This window comes from Argiope bruennichi, chromosome 6 (genome assembly GCF_947563725.1).
Source record: "Argiope bruennichi chromosome 6, qqArgBrue1.1, whole genome shotgun sequence".
Taxonomy (NCBI): domain Eukaryota; kingdom Metazoa; phylum Arthropoda; class Arachnida; order Araneae; family Araneidae; genus Argiope; species Argiope bruennichi.
The window spans coordinates 14,813,078-14,834,513 of NC_079156.1; the positions used below are offsets into that span (position 1 = coordinate 14,813,078).

Genomic DNA, 21,436 nt, shown 5'->3' on the forward strand with positions numbered 1-21,436 from the left:
TTTTTATGATTAAAGAAAATAAATACATAAGTATTCAATTATATACATACAGAGAGAAAGAAAGATTGTATATCTTATTCTAATTTTTATTTGTTCAGTTCTGAAACAAAGAAAAAGAACAACAAAATTATTTCGCATTAACTTATAAAGAAAGTTAACAGTTATTCGTCACGATTATCGGTCATTCAAATAGTAAGACATTTTAATGCGACCTTTGAGTTTCAGCCATGTTACTAAATTTTATAAAATGGCATTCAATGAAAATAGATATAATATCACGTTTGGAACTGCGTTAAACTTATTGGAATATTTATTTTCAATGTAAAAAAAGAATATTCTTTGCATGAATTGAGCTTATTGCTTTCGCATATTCCCAAAGGCCCACATACCACAAATTGGGAACCCTTAAGTTACAAGCTGTGAATAGGAGATGGATAGCATTGCTTTGAAACAAAGTGGAAAAATTCCACAGAAGTATTTTATTGAGCTAAGAAACATTCCAATCAAGGCGAAAGCAATAGAATCAATTTTATCAAAGATATGTCGTGGCGGTTTAATTTTACACGCATATCGCAAGAGGTAGTCACAGAGCAAACAGAACAGTGCAAGAAAATATTAGTCAGAAATTACTTATATTAAATGCATAGTATATTTTTTACTTAGAAGTCAGGCGAAGGACTTCATTTTTTACTTAATTAATGAAATTTATTTTAAAAAAAGTCCTTTAGTTTTCCAGGCTCAAAAAATTGATAAAATTATTATCAAAAATCTCAATTTGATTTCTTTACACGGGTTAAATAAAAGTAACTTATTTCGATCCTTGTAAATATGGAATTCTGCAATCCTTTACCATTTACTTCCTAATGAAATAGAATTTTGAAATTTTGCATACACTTGTATGTTCCGAATGACAATATATTATCCTAATATTCCCAGAACTTTATTATGTGTTAATTTAAATGATTTCATACCAGTTACGGTTTTTTGTAAAGAATTTGAGGAAAAAGTTGATTTCAAAATTCTACAAAAGTTATAGATTTATATTAACTCTTAGCACTCGGAAAAGTAATTCGATGCATAATTCTTCGCTCATTACAAAGGCTTGTTTATTTCTCCAAAAAATAAATATAATTGTTTTAAATTGAATTTCCCCAAAAAATTAATCTATGTCTTTTTACCATTCTGTAGGCGTTTTTAACAATCAAAACTGAAAAGGAAATAAACAAAGCTTCGAAATGATGCACCGTCTTAAATGGTTCCAGAGAGGCACCATTCGAGTCCAAAGGGTTAAAATCTATTAAAGTCTGTATTATAAAATGTATATGACTAAACAGAAAATAATAAAAATTAAAAAAAAGAATTTTTTAAAAATCTTTTTATAAATGTATGTTTTTAAAAACTTTTTCTTCTATTTTTGAAGAAAAAACGGTTTTATGGTTCAATTTATTCCGCACTTTCTTCTTCCAGGGTAGCGATGTGAACGAAGAAGCCCCATCCGAGGAAAAGAGTCCCCGACCGAAGAAGGCTGGCGGCTCCGGGACGCAGAAGGCTCGGCGCTCGTCTTCCGAAGGGTCGGCTTCCTCCGCCAACCCTTACGCAGACACTCTGAAAGGACGCTGCAACTGCCAGGACCTCCTCAGGGTAGACTGCGTTCTCGAGAACAAGGACCTCTGGGAGAAGTTCAACGAGTTGGGCACAGAAATGATCATCACCAAAACGGGCAGGTGGGTGCTCAAAGTATATTTGATAGGAAAAAAGTGAATGAAATTTAACCTCAGGATGTTTATATTGCCAAATTTTAAATGGTTTATTTTAAATCAGTATGTTGCTGATAAAAAAAAAAAGAGGAAAAACAATTTAATTTCTTTTTGTTGTTTTAAAATGTCATTTATGTCACAAGAAAAAGCACGCAATCTATCGCCGTTATAAAATTTATATTGCACAAATATGGATATCTACCATTTACCTCTTAAAGAGGTGTCATTTTAAAAGTGCAAGACTACATTAACTCATTTTCGTTTGATATGCTATATATAAATGATATTGGAATAATTTGTAAATGCTTTAGTTTCTTTTTATTTGTGGTCAGTGGTTGCGCAAATAAGCCTGGCAAGAGGAAGTGGTATATCATAAAATGAAAAGAGTATGTCATTTCATTAATAATCGTGAATCTGATACTAAAGTACTTCTAAACAATTTCCATATAAATGACATTTATTTTTAAGTTCAAAAGTATTCTCTCAAAAAATCTTGATGGATGTCATTTGGCATATCATTTTATTCAACAACATTTGCAGATGTGCACGAAGTCTTAAATTCAATCCTTTAAAGAATTTTTGTTTGATTAGAAATACTTTTCTAATGCTTATATTATTAATGGAAGCATTGTATTTTGCTTCTTATTCGAAATCGATGTTACTCTAACGAATATTTTCTTAAAATAAACAAAAATAATTATAATAAACGTTATTTCATTTTTTTGGATCTAAATATTTTATTATTTCAGAACATTGATTTATATTTGCATTTCAAATTATAATGAGTATTTTTTTTCTTTAAATAATTACTTTTAAATACAATAAAAAATGATTGAATGAATTCTTCAATGTTTTTCAACCACAACAATTCAAATTTTATCATTCATTGTGAGATTGCAAGAAGCTTCCAAAGTTTCTTTATAATTTTCTAGAGATAAAACTGAAAATTCTTGACAACTAATATATATTATATATTAGAGTTAATATATAGTTTAGTTCTTATCAACTAAATATATATGTATTTAAAATTTTTTTGTCCCTTATTCTGTTCATGTCTGCGCTCCAAACTTTAATAAAAAGTATTCTCAAAACTGCCGGAACAATTTTTTTTCTTATATATTTGCATTCTAAAAGACAGTTCTCTGCTCTTTTAAGCTTTTCTATACCCATAAACAATGGACAATTTGTTACAGAAACAAAAAATAATTAATTCCTTTAGAAAGGAGTCGTTAATCTCTTTTTGCAACTAAAAATAACATAAAGCTTATGAATTTTCATTGGATGAAACGGATGAGTTTTTTTACTTTCGCGGATACGCCTTTTAGTTCATGCCAACGCCTCCAAGTTGTACATGTCTTGTTTTTTTTCTATATCATACAATGCTCAAACTAAACCTTTGTTTTTAAATATTAAAATTTTTCATTTATAAAATTAGAAAATAATAATAAATTAAAAAAAAACTTCTTATGAGTGATGTGCGCATTTTTAATGTTTTATTTAAAGTCTACATGTTACAAGGGCATAAAATAATATAAAAGTTCCCTGTGAATTCAATAAATATTTCACTGACATTCTTTAACTGTTTTCAACAATATATGTTTGGGAACAATAAAACATGAAATATCATATTGTGGAATTTGAAAAATTAAAACTCTAATGACCTATGGCAAACTATTTGGAGTCTTATTCTTCCAATCTTAATATTGGAATAAAACTCCTAAGATGTTACAACAAAAACAGAATTTCTTTCTTTCTTCTAATGCACATAGCAAGAATAAGAGTTTTTTTTTTAATTATTATTATTATCACGATGCCATGTTTATTAAACGGTACATTATATCATGGCCGGTGATAGCCTTTAGGACACAACCATAATTCCCGCTTGTGCTGACGTAGTGTTCCAGTCAAACAGAATTTATCCGAATGCCTTCAGACGGTGTGGTGTAGAATTTCATGTTTAATATTTTAAATTCTGTTCAGTTCGAACACCTATATTTCTATTTATAATATCCGTAGTTCAAAGAGGAAGAAAAAGGACGTTACTCAAAATGATTTCTCATGCAAATCATAAATCGCAAAATCCATTTTTTATCATTTCGAAATACCTTTCACTACGGTAAGAAAAAGAGCAGTCGCAAAAGAGTAGTCCTCCGGCTTTTAGTTTCGCTTTCAAAAGATCCCCTTTGTTTTGTGGGAAAGCAGTTTTTTCCCTCTTAGAAAATACCGATTATGACCTCGTAAAACCTGAAAAATTTTATTTCCCTTTTTGGTTTCAGTGGCAGCAACTTTATGAATGTGGACTGCGATCCCCCACTACAGTCACTCAAAACATTATTGCGGTTGTGAAAATTTCCATGCAATTAGTTTACTTTCACGTCTTTAATGCTTTTAAAGAGAAATCGATAAAACGTTGCTTTACATCAAAGCATTTCATTATAATTTGTAGAATAACCCTTTTTTATAGAAATTATTATTTTTATTTATTTATTTTTTTTACTGGCTGCCTCCTTATATATTTATGACCTTCCATTTTTGATGTTTCGACAAAATTCTTTGATGAAATGCGGTTCAGGATATTCCTCCTCCCCTTTCGTAAAGTAGAATTGGCGTTTGAGAGTAAAAAAGTTGTAATTCCCTATGTCTATAAGTATTATTTTACTATAACCAATGACAACTTAGTTTGACGGCCTGAGTAAATTTATACGTTGTATCAACTCACTCTGATAAATAGCCTTAATATGACAATGCATTATAAATTTATTTATGTTTTTGTACAAAATTTAATTTAAATCTCAAATTGCTATTTTCTATGATCCGAAATTATGCCTAAAAAATCGTAAAAAGTATTTCCTTGAAATTTGACAAGATAGATGAAATCTTTTGGAGACGGGACGTCGGACTTTTCTTTTCGCATCCCTTGCTCCCAAGCTCTTTTTAACTCAAATTGAGTCAACTGATCACAGATCATGGTCCTTTTGTAGTCCACCTCCAAAGATTCAACAAATGCTTTAATTTTCGTTCCGTTTCTGGGGACAGTGGCGATCCAGACCACTACGTTGCTGTTTGCCCAATAATAAACATCGAGTGTGGTCTCCCCCAAACTTTCTCGCATACTCTCTGATAAAGACTTAATCCCAGAGAGTGCCTTGCATAACAGTGGCGTACAGTAGTTACGAAATATTAACCTTTTTCGTGAATTTAGCATTTTTATTGAATCTATCGTGTCATCCTTGACAAGTTTTTTTTCCTATTAATATCTAGCATGCTATTTATAGTATCCAAAAATCGAATTTGTGTTTCAGACACATTTAACAAATCGAAACAAAAATTTGACACATTAACTATAATTCCAAAATCACATACCAAATTTGATGTATTTAAGTCAGTACATTTTTGAATCATCGCGTTTATATATTTATTGAAAGTAAAGACCGATAGACGGTCAATACCTTGGACTGATCGTTGGGTTTTGCTCAAAATTTGATGGGTGTCTATAACAAACATGTTAAACCTGTGTATTGAATTTTATTCATCTATTTCTCGTCGTTTTCTAGTTATCGTGTTCATTTATATTCAAACAGTCGGACAGATAGACTTCCTCAGAACATATTTCGCTCAAAATGTGATAGAAATCTACATGTTTGGCGTAAAGACTGTATACATTTGTCTCGTTCAAAGCGTTTCGAATTATCTTTATTATAGACAGATAAATAGACATAATGTCATTTTAAAGTCATTTTCGAAATCAGGAATCTAAAACGTGGATATTCATAATTTTAAACTATTTTCTCAATACTTCGTTACTAGAAAGTAAAAAAGCTTTAATTCCACTAAACTGAGAGCAGGAAACTCATCGACTTGAAGCTAAATTATTGCTCGAAATAAAGCATCCATGACACGAATAATGTATATTATGAAGCTTCTACAAAAATGAATATGAAGTTTCTACATAATCTAAGAATGACTTTAAATGTCTGCATTATCCTCAGAGACATCATTGTGGATAAATGTAATTCTTTAATTAATTTTTTTTCTCACTTACATTCTAGATTCTTTCTCACACCAAGAATATGGCGTTTAACAGTAAGCCTAATCCGCTCGATTTCCTCTCTGTGAGTTAATAATTATGATAATGACAAAATTATATATGGAGAGAAACTTGTTTAATTTTATGGAGTTCATTCAATAGTTGCTGAACACTTTGGAACACGTATGATATCATTCACCTGTGAAACTATCTTTCTTAGTTTTCTGTGTATTATCCGCTTAAATTATCTCTGTAATCTCCGCATTACAGAAACAGCATTTCAAGATGCGACCAAATGCTTTAAGATTTGATGACTAATAGATATTCTAAAACTAGAAATTTTTTTTCAAACATCTAAAAGCGAATGAACAAAGGACCAGTAATATCTCTTCACTGGTAAGCATCCTTTGTAATTATATAGAAAATTTAGTTCAGCTTTTTCGTATACTTACCGATACTTCTTTGTTAGAATTTCGATTATCTTACGCAGTTAAAAAAGGATAAATCAGTTTTAGTAGCATCCATGTAAATAAAGCATCCATGACACGAATAATGAATATTATGAAGCTTCTACAAGAATGAATGTGAAGTTTCTACATTATGAAGTTTCGACTTATTGGCGAAAAACTATTTAAATCTATTATTTCTTGTTGCTGCACGGGAATTTCTCGTTCAGTTTTTGAATGCAAGAACTGTTTCCCCTGTGTTTTCAAATTTGTTTACAAATCAATATAGTTCAACTTTTCCATTGACTGACTAAATCGCATAATCAACATATCTGTCAAATTTGCTTTGAAATATATAGATTTTCTTAAAAATGTGGGGCTTGTTATTGTTTTATTCAAAATTATATCTAAATTAAAATTAAAAAGTATTTCTTTTCACGTGAGATAATGAAATCAACTCTTATGAAGACAGCCTGCAATCAAATGTCTTTTTTTAATTCAGTTTGTCAAAATATTTGTCACTTAAAAGTTGCTTATATAGACATTACATTAAAATCAATCAGGAAATATCTCGTTTAGGAAACTAGGAAGGAAGGACTGCAAGAATTGTATTGCCTGTAAGTCCCTATAGAGCTTTACCCAATTTTAATTGCGTGTATCAAAGAAGAGACCTATAGACCGTATTACCTATAGATCCCTATAGTGTTTAATTCAACTCTGATTGAGTGCGTTGAAGAAGAGATTCCGATAATTGTATTGCCTATAGGTTCCTATAGTGGTTTATCCGCTTCTGATTGCGTCGAAAAAAGGATCCCGATAATTATATTGTCTGTAGGTCTCTATAGTGCTTAATCTGACACTGATTCCGTTTGCTGATAGGGGGAACAGAAGAAATTGGGACAAATCATTAACGGTGGAACATCTTTGTATTTTGAAAAGAGTGTTAATGGCCGTTGTTATGGGACAATTTATGTATATGCTATTGTCAAAAGCAATTTCTTAGTGAATCAAAAATCACTGAAATACAAACGAACAGCTTTCTACAAGCATTAATTACAAATAATTTAAGTTTAACATCAGGATCATAGAAGTAAAAAGTGATATCATCATTACTTCAACCGGCATTTTACTCTTTTGAGTGCTCTTCAAATCCAACTCGGAAGGAATTCCGCACGGATTTGCTCCCGCATCCCACCACCCAGTTTACCGCTTTTGAACAGCGTGCCATGACTGATTCGGATCAAGTCTCAACCGGCTTTCTACCCTTTGAATCCCGAGTCCATTCGAGCTCAAATCCTACACGGATGGTATTTGGAGGAGATTTGCTACCAACTTCTCACCATCCATTCTGATCTTCTGGACAATCTCTCCACCATTCCTCTGGGTGCCTTGCCAAACCACCCATGAGATAAGGATCTCGTGCCCGATGCTGAAGAGACAGCTAATGTGGTGTGAAAGCGACGATGTTGATTATTACTCGTCCCTGACGGTCCTACAGACAGATGTAGGTGAGAGGGGGGAGGAAGACTTCTCGCCGACACTTCCTAAAGGATTAGCAACCTCATTTCCATTTGTCACTGTCAGCGGGTGCCAGGGGGTTGGCAAGACATACGATTGCTTCCACTCGAGGTTTGTTTGTTTCTTTTCAAGAGAAAAAGAAATGCTCAGAAGTTTGTGTGGAGTTGGGAATTCAAAAACCATGAGTAAGCATTCGCCATGTGTGCGCTTCAGTTTCTGCTTTGGGTTTTTTTATTTCCTGCTGATGGATAAACCCTGGTTGCATCTCAGCCAATTCTTCAGAGTAGTCCCGCCGAAAGGTTATAATATGAATGATCAGTCACTTCTCGGCAATAAGGGTGAAACTGATAGTCCCTGATTGCTCTGATGTTGCGTGACAGCTATTAACAAATTTGATATTCATTTTGTTACTACTATCTAAAAATTGTTTTTATTTCTGGAGATGGGTGGTGAAATACAAATCCATAGAATGAATGATTCATATAAATTCTCACATTAAAACATGAGATAAGATTGACATGGCTTCCTCGACTCGTTTCATGCGATTATTACTTATATTTGTATTCCAGTATAGCCCTTGAAACTGAAACTGGAAAATCGAAAGTCTGTAAGAAATTAGGGCAGGAAATTATAGAAGCAATTCAACAAACTCTAAAATAATAAACGATAGTAAGTTACATATAAAAATTCATAACTCCGTTGACAGTGATTTCAGGAAAAATTTATTTCTATAGATAGCTCAGTGCGAAAATTCTGTTTACAATTGAGATAGTTCTTACAAAAAGACTTCTAATGGTAAATTCTACTTAAATGGAGTGATCCATGAGATATCTATCTTAAGTACTGCGTCAATTTAATTTTGGAATTCAGTACACGTGTTTCAGGAGGACGAAACATCTGATATCACAGTTTAGCATAATATTTCACAGAGTTGGATATTAAATGTCATGCATCTTGTGATTATAACGTCAAGAAGTGATTTCATTGAATTGCAGAAGTTCTTTAAGTGATTTAGCCTAAAAATTTTATTGGTTGTCATATCGGTGCATTGGCTTGTTATGCTTTTTATTTGTAAGCATATTCATCGACTTGAATGTTTCTAAAACTTGATTGTCCAACAAAAATAATATCTAATAAAAATTTGATCTTATCATACATACAACTGTTTCATTCAGTGAGACAGAACTTTTTAATAGGGCTATTAGTAACCCATTTTCATTTATTGGAGAATCTCAATAATTTATTTTTATCATCATTTCACAAAATAGATATCTAATAAGACCAGTTATAAAATTGTAAATCACTGACTACATTAATGCAGAATGTGACAGTTGATTAATCCTTGATTTTATACTCACAATTCTAATATCATTGAATAAGCATACAGGTAATGATGTCATTTTTTATCATACCTCAATTAATGCTGTTTCTTTAAAAAATAATTTTTCAATAGAGTATCCATAGATATTAGATATAAAAAAATAATCTTACTTAGAAAGCTTTTGAAATTCTTTTGTATTGAAATTAAAGACCAACGATGCGTAAGATACTGTTTGGCGTTTTAAAAATAAAGAACTTTATGGTGTAAAAATTCATAAATATATATCAAACGAGTATCAAAATTAGTAAAACGATTTCTAAGCTTTCATTGATTTGTTAATGAGATCTCACAAATATTTTAAAAAGTACTTTACAGAATATTGCGATGTAGAAATCAAAACAGAACCAAACTGCACACTCATTGAAGACCTTCATAAATTTTGTAAATTTCCAATTTAAAACGGAAATGAAAAGATCTTCCACGGACAAAAATCCCAAATCCACCATTTCCTGCAAAGAAGATATTACAAAGAGATAAAACGAATAGAATGCCATCTAAAGTTATTTAAAACCAAATTTCTACATATTTTCTTCGCAATTTCTGTCTCATTAGTCTTTCCAATAAACATATTTCAGCAAATTATGACAACAAATTGTCACCCTCATTTCGATATCTTCGAGCCCATCTGAAAGTTACGTCCACCCCCTTCACATACGTTTTGCTAATCTTTGGTAACTGTCAGACAAGGATCGTTTGCAGACACATTTTTCCTTTATGCTCACCCAATAAATTTGCTCCTTCCTTGTTTCATTTATTGGACTTCAACAAAGGGGTGATTAAAAGTGACTAGTGGGCAATAAATTGTCACCAAACGATTTTTATCAGTTCGAAAGATCACCATCTCCCCTTTTCTTCCACAGACTGTCAGAAAGCTATAGTTTGAAATAAGTAGAGATATCCAGATGCAAAAGAAACTTTGATCTTTTGACAGTAATTGTAGTTAATCAGTTGACAATATTAAAATTATATAACTTTTAGGGAGGATTAATCAGGTATAAATTACAATGTGCTTGAGTGGCAGCAGAATATAGGCTTCAGATTATAGATTTGCGATCCGATTAGACTAGAGATTCATCACGCACACGGTTCGACGCACATTAAATTTCTCGTGTTTCAAACTTTCCTTTCCAAGTCTGATGTGGAGTGCCAAATCAGATATGCGACCAGGTCACCACTGCTAAAAATTAAGAGGTCCCTCCTAAAATAACTTCAATGTAGCTTCAAAACAGAATGGTGGTCAGACAAAATTAAATTTCTTGAACCATTCAGCAAGCATAAGATTTAATAATTTTAATAGCATTTGTATTGTTTTCTGATTGTAAATTATTCATTTAAAAGTTTTAAAGTCACATTTTGAAATCAAATTTTCATATTTGTAATAAGGTAACCGAAATCAAAATATAGTTCAAACCTATTTCTGCCATGAATTAATGCATTATGATAAGACAATCGCAGATACGGACCGAAGGAAATTGCATCTGGATGCCACCCAGGTTTACAAGAGGAAGAAGTTGTTAGCCATTCGTGATTGCGAATACCACAAAGGCTGGTCGACGCTGAATTGTGAAAACTGAAACTTCTTTAAGAATCTATTTACCTATCTCTATAAATATGAAACCCTAACATACGTTGGCACATAAATCGCTCTTATTATTTATAATCGAATGGCAACAATCAACTGTAAACAAACTATCGTATGAAGTTTAAGCTTCTTCATTTACGACTGCATTGAATTCATAGCATTGCTTGCCTACTTAGTGAGGCGGCGAAATATTATTAAGGAGAATGCTCTGGGGAGTGCTCGTTGTGTCACCAAAAAGTCCATTTAGGCCGAGGGAAGAAGATATAAAAGAAATCAAGAAATAGGTTACAAGCAAAATTTAATCTAGTACAGAAATGTCTGTAGATGATTAATAGCTATAACTTTGCTTAAAAAATGAGCAATTGAAGAAGGTAGGCGAACAGTCTGTAGTAGAAACACAATTGAATCGACATCTTGTGATAATGAATACGCTGTATAAGAATGCAAAAGACCTTGCTATGAGTGCTCAAAATGTCACTTTAATTGATCATAAGCATAAAAAAAAAAGTCTTTGGTTAAAAACGATCGTGTCCTTTATTCTTAGAGAGCTTCTTTATTTTTTTCGTAAATGAAATACAGAGAAAGTATTATAACCATCAAAAAATTCGAACTCGAGATTTTGATGATCTTCCACGTTTTAGACTTCCTTGAATTCGAAAAGCACACTTCTAGCATTTTATCTGTATGTCCGTCTATCTGTGACAAAAATAGCTGAAAAACGCTTTCAGCCAAAAATTTAATATACGGTCTTTATACCAAATTTGTAGATTTGTATCCAATTTTGAGCAAAATCTGTTCAGAGGAAGTCAGTTTGTCTGGCTTTTCGAATATAATACGAAAACTAGAAAACGAAGAAAGCTAGATGGATAAAATTTGGCACACAGATTCACCATCTACTGCCTATCAAATTTTACACCAAATCCAACGAGTGGTTGACATTTGTTGGTCTGTACTTTCAGAAATATGTAAACGCAATAATTCAAACGGCAATGACTTAAATGTATCAAATTTGATATGTGATATTGTGACTACAAGTATTGTTTTGTGTCCGTTTTTTTTAAATCTTTATCCTATACCCATATTCAAAAAAGCATGCCACTCTCGTTATGTTTTCTTAATGAATAATTTTTGTCTGCGGGATTCTGAATAAATATATTTAGACTCAAGCCATCCTGTATTGATAAAATTTACTTCTGCCCTTATGACTATTCATATCCCGATCTTCCCGTACCACGATTTTCGCTACTTTTCATTCTTCTCCGAAGGAAGATCCTAATTTTTTAAGGATCCGTTTAAGATCGAATGGACGGCAGCGAAGTCGGACAGCCGAGTGAGCGAGAAGAAGAAATAGACAGCCAGCAGGGAGGGGGGCAGTCCGTTTAATTTTTAAACACCGTAGCCAACACCTTTGCCGTACTTAAGATCCATTTATCAGCCGGCCCTGACAAAACGTCGCCTCGGGGAGCGCTCGAGCTCTTCGGCACGTGAGGGCCTTGGCGACCAGCAGTTGGCTCACTTTCTCTACTCTTCAAGCCAACGATATATCTAAATGGTGATCACAGACTTTTTATTATTGGGTGAAAAAATCAGTATTACTGATATTTATTTGCTTGCTTAAAGAAATATTTTATAGTTTATTTTTATTTGTTGAATTTTATCATTTGAAATCTTTATTTTAGATTAGTATCCTTCTTAAAACATGGTTTAAATCATTAAAAATAAAAATTTAAAACTTTTTTAATTTAAAATATGTTTGTATAAGAATTTCCATTACAGTTTAGGTAAAATTTTAAACTTCAAAATTATTTATAAAAATTTTATTTTTTTATTAATATTAGTAATTGTTTAAAAACAAATCACGCAATTAAAAAAAACTGATATAGCTAAACATCACTTTAAATTTGACTTGACATTATAATGTGAGATTCGTTTTCTAGTTTTGTTCTTGAGAATGCTGTAAAACACTTAAAAACCCGCTTCAAAATTATTACGACCCACCACTGAGGTGCGAAATGTATGACTCGCAATTTTAATTAAATATTGCTTTCTTTAAAATGAGATGTGAATAGATTCATTGAAGTTCACTCAACAGATATCAAATAACTAAACAAGGATTATTAAATTTTTTAATTCGTTTTGTTAAATTAAAGATTCATATAATTTGCCAAATAATGAGAATTATTTGCGACGAAATTCGTAAATTTGAAAGAAACAAAGGGGAAGGGGAATAATTCTTTGCCTTCAAATAATTGCATCATAGCATTAATAAAAAGAAATATCGATTGGTTTTTTTTAATGTTTAAACTTAAATTTGAATTAAACCAAATTATTCATTTTTTATAGCAACTTGTAATAAGGTAAAAAGATTTCCTTCCACAGAAAGTAAAGAAGCTAATTAATTGTTTTGAAATTCTCGTTTGTATTAAAAATTTATTTCTATTTATAATTTCGGTAAATTTTGGGTTCATCAATGGGTTAAGTATTTGTACTTTGTTACAAACAATATATTTTTATTTACATATATTTATATTGATACTTTTGAATAATTATATTTAACAAATATAAAATTAATTCTCTTTTATTTGAAAATTTACAACACTTCTTATTAGTTTTGACTTTTATTCACTCGCTGTTTCACTTTAACACATCGTAAAAGTTCCGGTAGCATTAGAGTAAAATATATTGGGGAAAAAAGACATTAAATATGAATTTTGTAACAAAATAATTATTGAAATAAGATGGGCTAAACCAAGTATATATTCTATTACTAAGTCACATGACTGAATATGAGTGAATAATATTAGTGAAAAATATCATGTGACTAAAAGTCACATAAGTGAGTATCATAAATCATTGCAGAAGCATTCAGTGACATTGATGTTATGATTAGATAACATTCTATTGTCCTTGCATGGGCAAAAGTAGCAATAATTTAACTAACTGCGTTGTGTGTTCTTGATACAACATCAAGCAGATCATAATCAGGCATGACATCAATCTACTACAATCTAGTTTGTTTGAGTTTCTTCGCGAACATTAGTGTACTTTTCAAAATGAATTTAAAAAGCCACAAAATATCAATGCGAGAATTCATCTTTCACATTCTTGAACCAAAATAATTGGGACCCTATTTTAACGAGGCATTTCTTTAATGTGTATATAAATTCGCCTTTACGTTGCTTCAAAAATAAAAGCTCTTCAGATTTGCTTTTTCTATGATATTACTTACTTATAAAAGTATCAACTTTTAGATTAAAGCATTTGCACTTGAATGAAAAGAAATATATTTAATCTTTGGTGCGATATAGTATGAAACCAATCATAGTTTGTGACGCTGCAACAACTGTTTAATCTATTATCGGGACGTGGCATGAAGGATAATATAAATGACATTTGTCTTTCGACTGCACTTGCAGATATCACAGTTTCTACAACATCCGAATTCCTCATTTGACTTCTCTTTGAAAAAAATGTGTAGAAAAAATGAATGCCGTGCGTGGAACTTTAATTAGCGCGATGATTTTTATAGATATTTAAAAAATATAATTAACTGGAGTATATTAGTGATTATTTATAAGGAATAAATTTATTGTGCAACCTGTTTATTATAATACTTAAATAAAAGATCCTTACTTTACTTTAAGAAGGCTACTTTTCAGAGGCATGATTCTCCGCATATCCTTTACTTGGTGTACAATACACTCCCGAGTATCCGGTTCGCGACTTTCCGGCTCCCATACAATCCAGCCTAGTTCACTTTCATCATAATTCAACGAGGAAGACAAGCCTCTGTATTAGCAACACCGTTTAAGTTTCCTGTATTTAAATTAAGCATTACAGAATTTATGTTAAAATGTGAGCAGTTTATATCCTTTCACTTACTTTTTTTACAATGCATTCTAGAAACGTGCAATGCAGTATATAAACATATATGAATCACCAGTACAGGGCCTTCTATTTTAACTCGCGCGTTACAAGCAATTGCTTCTATGATTTACTTGGCAGTGACCGCGTTCACATTTTACATGACTTGAGATAAATACTCAATAAGAAGTGAGAAAATACGTTTTATAACAGTGAGCTTTGGTATAAAATCATTATTTTAAATCTGTCTTCAAACTTCCTCACGAAGATATGATGTGATGTGGAAGTGTAGAAGGTGAGATATAGGCTTAGGTACCCTATTCTGATAGAGATTTTAATTTGCGAGATTTGACCTAAAATAGGTATTACATAATTTCAAAACGGGAATCAAGCTAACTTAAAGAGGTGTTATTAATTTTACGCTTTTTATTGATAATGAAAGATAGAAAATCACCGAGCGGGAAAGAGAGAGGGACATGAAATAGCGAGTGCATCTATGTCTCTTATTCAGCAGTCAACTTCCTTCCTGTTTTTTGTCTCTGAAAAGAATGAATCTATGTTTATACTAGTCTGTGTTTATTCTCCATTCTGCAATGTTTCCAAAGAACCCATCATCTAGCTGAATACCCCCCCCCCCCCTCCAAGATTCATTGTCTTTTTTTTTTCTTTCGAGAAGACTTTCAAAACAAAAAACATCCGTTCCAAATCTTGCCATTTCCATTTTATTTCAAAAATTGCTTCACAATAGCGACATGTTCCATTTCCTTTTCTTAGCATTTTAATTTTTAAAACATAACCTACGAAAAGATATTATAGCGTTTTTCTTTTTCTTCATTCTCAAAACTAAATAAAGAAAGGAAAAAAGCCTTAAATAATGAAAGTTTAAAACAGCGAAACTCACGCCAAACTAGCTACCGAACATTCAAAACAAGAAACCTTGCAAATTGTCACACATTAAGAAGTAGTCGTTACCCGCCCTCGCCACTAGGTGGCGCGATTCGAAATCATAGGTTCTTTTGCTGCCGCTCTGTTATTACGGTTGCGAGTAATGAAAGGGTGCCGAAGAATCACACCTGGGATTCATGCCTCCCGTTACCCCCCCCCCTTTGTAATGCTTTCTCAAAGAATCAAGATCAAAGGCGCCGCCGTTCTATTAACCGTGTTGATTGCTGACTGACCAATGAGAAAAGAAAAAGCGACTCTCTTCAGCATTTGTTGGGTAATGTTCGGAAAATTTCGAATGTTTGTGGGGTATTCGATGTATGGAGATCGATTGAAAAGAGGTCTAACGATGTTCCAACAAGCCCCCGGGCTGTCTGTGGAATTCTCACATATTTATGCGGCATTTTTTTTGTGTGTGTGTGTTTGTGTGTGTGTGTGTGTGCAATGTTGATGTTAAATTTTTGGTTTTATTAAAGATGTTCATTGTTCAGTATGTTTCAAAACGTACGTGAAGAGAAAAGAAATTAATGGATCGGAAAGGAGGGGGCAGGTCTCAGATGGAATATTTATTCCGTAGAAATTAAGCGGAAAATCGAGATCGTTAATGACAACTCGCGACAAAACAAAAGGGAATTCTCAATCTAAAACTGTTTAATGATACATCTAAGATGATTGGCTTCTTCTAAGATGGTTACCATTATGTCTAATATATTATATTTTATTGCTATAATGCGTAAATTAATGATAAGCTTCACAATTTTGTTGCGAAAAGTTAAATTTTCAGAGGAAAAATTCTTTAGATCAAAAGAGTACTCTAAAAAAATGTCCTACTTCTATAACGAAAAACTTTAAAGAAACATGATTTTTAGTAAACATCAGGTAATAAGTTTTGTACAGTATTGCAGAAGCCCTGAAATAATAATAATAAAAGAATATTTAAATAAAAAAGAAAAATATACATTGTAAATTTTTAATTTCGCCTTATATTTTGAAAAACATAATAAGCATATTCATATATTTAAAAAAATATTTAATTTCGTATGCTTCTTTTAAATTTAATAAAATTTAACTACCAAAATGAATACGAGAAACAGAATAATAAGGTCTTTTCTGTAACCTTATGTCCAAAAGCTATATTGATGATGAGTTAAATAAGAGGCTAATATAATTTAATCATTCTGGTAATATAATTTTAATAATAAATAATAATATAACTTTTTTTATAAATTCATTTTTTTGGCAAAATATTGAAATAAATTTGAATTTGTTTCTTTTAAATAATTTTTATTTGCATATATTCTTCTTAATTAATCCTGTGTTATCAATAACAATAATCGTAGAATTACTCAGAAGATATTGAAAAAATTAATTTTAGCTACTCTTTAGGGATAATTTTATTTTTTAAATTGCTCATTCTTATCGCAGTTGGTTCAATTTTCGAAAAAATACATAATCTCTCTCTCTCTCTGTATATATATATATATATATATATATATATATATATATATATATATATATATATATATATATTAAAATTTACAGTCAATTTTATCTATATATTATTTAAATTATAAAAAATTGGAGTAAAAAAATTTGCGAATATAACAAATGAAAAAAAAAAAAAAAAAAAAAAAAAAGGATGCATATCAAATGTATTGAAATTCTGAATATTCAATCAAGATTTTATGTTTCTATAGTGGGATAAGTAAAAACACATTTCATTATAAATTTAATTATATTTTGAATCGGTTTAGTACAGCGAGAAGTACAACGAGTAGAACGAGACGAGAATAATACAACGAGAAGATTTTAAATTTATAAAGTAGATGCATCGTTTAAGGAGAATTCATTATTTTTTTATTTAATAAATGGTGATTATTACATTATTAAACCTGAAGCAATTATTAAACATTTTTTTTCTTCTTAATACCTGCACAAAAAGCAAAAAAGTTGCATAAACAGAGCTTGGACCATAATGGGCAAAACAGAAAGAGAACAACCTCAAACGTGGTTTCTTGAATTTTAAGTTATTTTCAAGGTAATTTAATTTTTATACTTTTACATAATTTACAAGAGCCATGTACTTAATATAAAATATTATTATTATTATATTATTATTATAATATAATAATATTCGAAATATCGTTTAAATTTCGGAATATTATTCTAAAAACATCCTTTATCAAATATTTTTAGCAAATTATATTATTTTAATTCTTATATTTCACGATTTGTTGAAAATAGACTGTTTTATTATTTTAAAAATGTCTGATTCTGTCATTAAATAGTATTTTATAATTTCCCTCCTAGCTTGTTTAAAATTATAAGTTTTTATATATATCTATTATATTATCTACATGTGTATGTGTGTGTGTCTTACTTTCTCATACACAAAGTATACAAGATGTCGAAATTGAGATTTTCATAAAAGTCTCCATGTTTCGAAGCTCCCTGAGTCCGGGAAACAAATTTTAGGAATTATTGCCTTTCGCTCTATCTATGAACACAATAGCTCAAAAATGCTTTGAACTAGATGGATGAAATTTTGTATATAGGGTCTTTACACCAATTTATATTTTTAATTTTTATCAAATTTTGAAGAAATAAATTCTGTGGCATTTTGTCTGATTGACCTATTGTCATAATGTAGATTAATACGATAATTGCAAAAGGAAGAAAGCTAAATGGATAAAATCTGGTCATAAATTTAGCATCTAAAGTATAGATATTCTCAAATTTTCAAACAAATCTTTCAAGGGCTTGCCATCTGTCTATATGTACTTCTGCACGTTATATAAATGCGAAAACTCAAAAACGCAAGGACTTAAATAAATGAAATTTGTTATGCGATTTTTGGGATTACAGTTGTAGTTCTGTGTCAGATTTTGGTTTCAATCAGGTGGAATAAAGAATAAGAAAGAAGTACGGGATAAAGAATAAAAATATATTCAATTTTCTGGTATTTGTGCATTAACAACACACCAGCTATTAATTTTATAAAATATCGCCATGCTGTATAAATTTCAAATACTAGATATGAGGGATTTGTTTATACTAGATACGAGGATCGAACTCGTAATATTTCGGTTCGTAGACGAGTAACAAGACCACAAGACAAAAGTAATTACTCGTATTACGTAGCTGTTATCGGGCTTATAAAGCTTCACCACAGATGCCAACAAAAATTTTGTATCTCTTATCTATTATTCTCCAATGCCACTCAAGGTATTTACGGCCTTACCCAAGTCTACAGTTTTATACGGAGGGAGGGATAACACTTTTATTAGAATGGTATACCAGAAAATTTTGTGGGAACCACTCCCATCGATTTTTTAATACTCATGTTACTCAAGTCAGTTGTCAGTTGTCATAATGTTTTGAGCAGATCACAGCGTTGTTTTTTTAGTACACATGTTACTTAAATAAGCTCTCTTAAATGGGACCAATAATTAAATATTTTGTTATTTCAGTTATTAAAAATGTTATCAAGCCTATTTAAAACTTACTACTTATAGACAGATTGAATTAAAATCTATGAAAAAATAAATGGTTTTGAATTTGAAAAAAGAAAAGGAGTGTTTAAATGCTCAGGACCCTTAATCCTTTAAGTGCGTTCGACGTGAATACAAATCAGTCCAAATTGTCACTTTGTCACGGTCGATATATAATTTTTTCTAATTAAACAAAACTTTATTCGCATTATTATGGATTTTTGATAAATTTATTATGCAACCATTTGTACTGCGTTCGACGTGTATATGCGTTATCGCATGACTTTAAAAAAGATGGGGGGGGGAGTGGGGCTGTTAAGAAACAAATTCCGCAGCTAACTGGTTATTACTTTTATCCTAATTCTATCCTAGTTTTATCCTAGTTCAGAAGAAATGAGAGAAAATGGGGGAGTAGAAAAGTTATTTTACTAAGTAAGAGGTTAATTTGAAAAAATATATATAAAAATTTTTTAATGAAATCTACGATTGCAAATTTCAAGTTATCATGTGGGAACATTATTATTTTTCAAGTCATTATTTGTATTAATTAATTTAAGTCATTAACCAGTTTAAACCGGTTTGAAACAATCACGAGACTTCTCTATCGGTCTCTATCCCTCTCTCTCTGTATATAATGATAATTTTTTTAAACTTTCATTTTCAATTTTTCTAGCTGCCAAAAAAGTTTTGGAGCTCGACCGATTTTGAGATGAAATAACAGATATGATGTCATAGTTCTACGTCAGCATTTTAAAAACGCATCTGCTGTCAGAGAAGTATACGTAGTAATAAAGCAATATTGGTAAAAGCAGGTCAACCTTTTAAAAACGCACCTGCTTTCAAAGAAGCATACGTAATAATAATGCAATCCTGGTAAAAGCAGGTAAAAAAATACACGCGATTAAAAGATGAAGAAAATTGCCATTGATGCTTTATTCATTGCCTACGCGATTCCGAGCTTTAAAACCCCTTAATCAAAACAACATTATGTTCTCACCACATGATAATATTTCAAATACTGTATATTATATATATATATATATTATATATATATATATATATATATATATATATATATATATATATATATATATATATACTCAGAAAAGTTGTTTGTGCATAATTTTTCATGACGACTTTTTAAAATTTTCCTTATGAAATACTAAATTCTCTAAAATTAAAAAAAAAATTACCTCAGAATCCTAGAAACAAATAAGTTTTTGGCATTCCCTAAAACGCAATGAGAGCGCAATCCTTCTAAATCAAAATGACACGTAAATTTCAAAAAACATTTTTAAGAGCATTATTTCCGAACGGTAATTTTTCATAGATACATTCTTACAAAATTACCATGTAGTCATTTCATAACACGTTTGATATAATACAAGATTGATGAATTACAAAAGACAAAGAAAAGAACAGAGACATTATAGGATTCATCCTCATATTTAAACGAAAAATTAATAACACTTTATGATATTGCACTTTTAAGTGAAAAATGCAGGGGGGAAAAATTCCACTATTCTTATATCAAAATAAAACAGGCCTGCTCTTTTGGGTCAACTATATGCAGAAATTAAACTTAATTGGCCACTTCCTGTAATATAGTAAACTGTTTTCGGTAAAGATCTAAGGGCACGTAATTTTCAATTTCTTAACACGGTGCCAGACGGATATTATTACAGGGCGTGTGGCAACACGGTTCACATTTTTACGGAAATTGCTTTGGTCGGCCTCAAGTGAAGTGAAGAAGAATTTTTTAAAATAATGGTTATTATGATGTATATTTCGACACTGGGCGGATGTATTCATTCACCTACGAAGAAGATATAAACTTCACCCCCCCCCTCTTCCAACATGGTGAATTAATATTTAGTAAAAAAAAGAAGGAGGAATTTAATTGTGAAGTAGAATAAGAACAGTAAATTAAGGCGAAATGTTTTGTCAACATTTTGATTTTTAATGAAAGTAAGCGGATGTTTTAAAGTTTGACATTCTGTGAAGGTCTGATGTTGCGGTTCATTACTGTGTTGGCTTTTTGTACGACTGAACTTTCAAGAAAGAGACCGGGTAGAGAAATTTTTTAAAAAAATTAAATGTCATTAAACTTATAGTTGTAAAGTTAATTCTAAATTTTAATGTTAAATTTGCAGGATGCGTTTTTCAAGGAAAAGAAAAACTGAAGGAATGAAAACAAAGAAAGAAAAAAAAGGGGGGGGGGAGATATGTTTTAGATAAAGCTTCTTCAGATTCTATTTTAAATATTTAGACAATATCCTATCTTTTTTTAATGCTCTTAAAGTTTGTAAATGAATACTGAAAAAATATTATATTGACTTCTTCCTTTATATGCATTAAGGATTCTTATGTTACTTTATTCTGTCGTTCAATTCAATGTTATTCAATTTTCTGAAGTATGAACTACAAC

At 30.9% G+C, this 21,436-nt stretch overlaps 1 protein-coding gene across 1 annotated transcript in view; it reads left to right on the plus strand.

Annotated features, from left to right (window-relative positions):
• The window catches only part of LOC129972850 (T-box transcription factor TBX20-like), a 77,997-nt gene that overhangs the window by 38,698 nt on the left and 17,863 nt on the right, over positions 1-21,436 (plus strand). The window contains exon 3 of the mRNA XM_056087148.1: positions 1,468-1,724. Coding sequence (XP_055943123.1) covers positions 1,468-1,724 — 257 coding nt within the window. The remainder of the gene's footprint in view (positions 1-1,467; positions 1,725-21,436) is intronic.